Source organism: Verticillium alfalfae, genomic scaffold, assembly GCF_000150825.1.
Source record: "Verticillium alfalfae VaMs.102 supercont1.2 genomic scaffold, whole genome shotgun sequence".
Classification (NCBI taxonomy): domain Eukaryota; kingdom Fungi; phylum Ascomycota; class Sordariomycetes; order Glomerellales; family Plectosphaerellaceae; genus Verticillium; species Verticillium alfalfae.
In genome coordinates, this window is record NW_003315037.1 from 1,502,708 (window position 1) to 1,504,220 (window position 1,513).

General features: G+C 55.1%; 1 protein-coding gene across 1 annotated transcript in view; it reads right to left on the minus strand.

Annotated features, from left to right (window-relative positions):
• The window catches only part of VDBG_01923 (purine transporter), a gene marked incomplete at both ends in the record, with an annotated part of 1,987 nt that extends 1,266 nt beyond the window's left edge, over positions 1-721 (minus strand). The window contains 3 exons of the mRNA XM_003007689.1: positions 19-126; positions 318-564; positions 641-721. Of these exons, the coding sequence (XP_003007735.1) occupies positions 19-126; positions 318-564; positions 641-721 (436 nt within the window). The remainder of the gene's footprint in view (positions 1-18; positions 127-317; positions 565-640) is intronic.
• Positions 722-1,513: the final 792 nt, after the last annotated feature.

Here is a 1,513-nt window from a genome sequence, read left to right on the forward strand (position 1 = left end):
AAAAAATGAAAACAATACCCGTCTCCAGTTCCAACCTTGATTGATCTAGGTATAGCATGGGGCGAGCCTTAGGCGGTAGCCGTTTTTCGGCCTGAGCGATGAAGATGAAGCCCTCGATGAAGATGGCTGTCATAGGCGACTTCGTAAGGCACACGACCAGTTCCGTTGAAACCAACAACGTCGTAGGCAAGGTAGGCGTTGAGACCCATGCCGCAGCTGATACCAACAGGCCTTTCTCGGGTGTGAGTGAGGGACTCCTCCACGGCATTTGGGGTTGGCGCATTGAGAGACTTACATGTTGGCAAAAAGGCCCAGACAGAAGGTGCTCAGAGCAGAGATGGCAGCGGTGGCGGTGACAAGGTCCCGCCTAATCTCCGTCTTGCACAGGAGGTACTCGGTGTTCTCAACACAGATGGGGTCGTCGGGTGTGCTGTTGCAGACACAGGTGCCGCCCGAGTCCGAGACAATAGACGAGTTGACGGCGAGAATGTAGGCCATGGCGAAGAAGGTGACGAGGCCAGCACGTAGTTCGGTCAAGAACTTGGAGCCCTTTCGCTCCCTCGGCTATGATTGCGCAGCTCATCAGTCCCAGTCTCGGTGGGCAGTCTCAGCCCATCCGGAGGGTTCCAATACGACTTACATGACCGCAGCCATCAAGCTTAAACCAGCGGCCAGCACGGCTGCGCGCGACCTTGTTGTTGATTGTGTCGGTCCACGCCATATTGGCAGAGTCAGAATCGAAGCCGATGGTCGGATGTATGAACGAAGAAGATGGTTAAAGGGGCAGGGGTGTATCGCTGGCAAGGCGAAGGCTGCGTCCTCTAGTAGTGCGTCAAAAGCCGAAAATTGGGGATAGCGAAGCTTCAGGAAGAGAAAAAAAAAATTCTCCGATTCGCTAGGCTAGATCTTGCCAATGATGGGTCCCTTGGGATGGCGTAACGGGGTCGCGGCAATGGAGGAAGGGGCGTCAAAAGTTGACACAGAGGAGTGCAGACAGTTAAGGCGCACACTAACTGTGGCAGGCAAACTGAGAGCAGTGTCGACAGTGCAAACGTGAGCTCCGGGCGGTCAGCTTAAGAAAGTCGCGATCAGGAGGAGGGGACCAACCTGGTGATATTTCAATGCGACAGGAGCAGCATAAACGCGACGGGGAGGCACGGCGGCGAAAAGGTTGTGTCAGGGCTCTTAGGGACAACATCTGACAAGGGGCGTTATCTTTACAGGCTCGACCTACTATTGGTGTAAATGAGTGATCATTAGCTAGATCCGTAGCTTGGGGCCTTAGGAAGGTGGGCGGGTGGGTTTTGGCGATGCAGGACTAGGGCGGGAATGGCCTTTCGGACTTGGGGATTGGCACGAGTAATCCATTCATGGATGGGGAGCCCTGTCGATGCCTGCATGTCGCATGTCGCATGTGTTGCTGCTGTTGCTCACGAACTGGCAACCAGGGGCACCGAGACGGCGGAAGGCCAAGGATACGTTGATGGGGAGGACAGGCGATATCGCATCATGT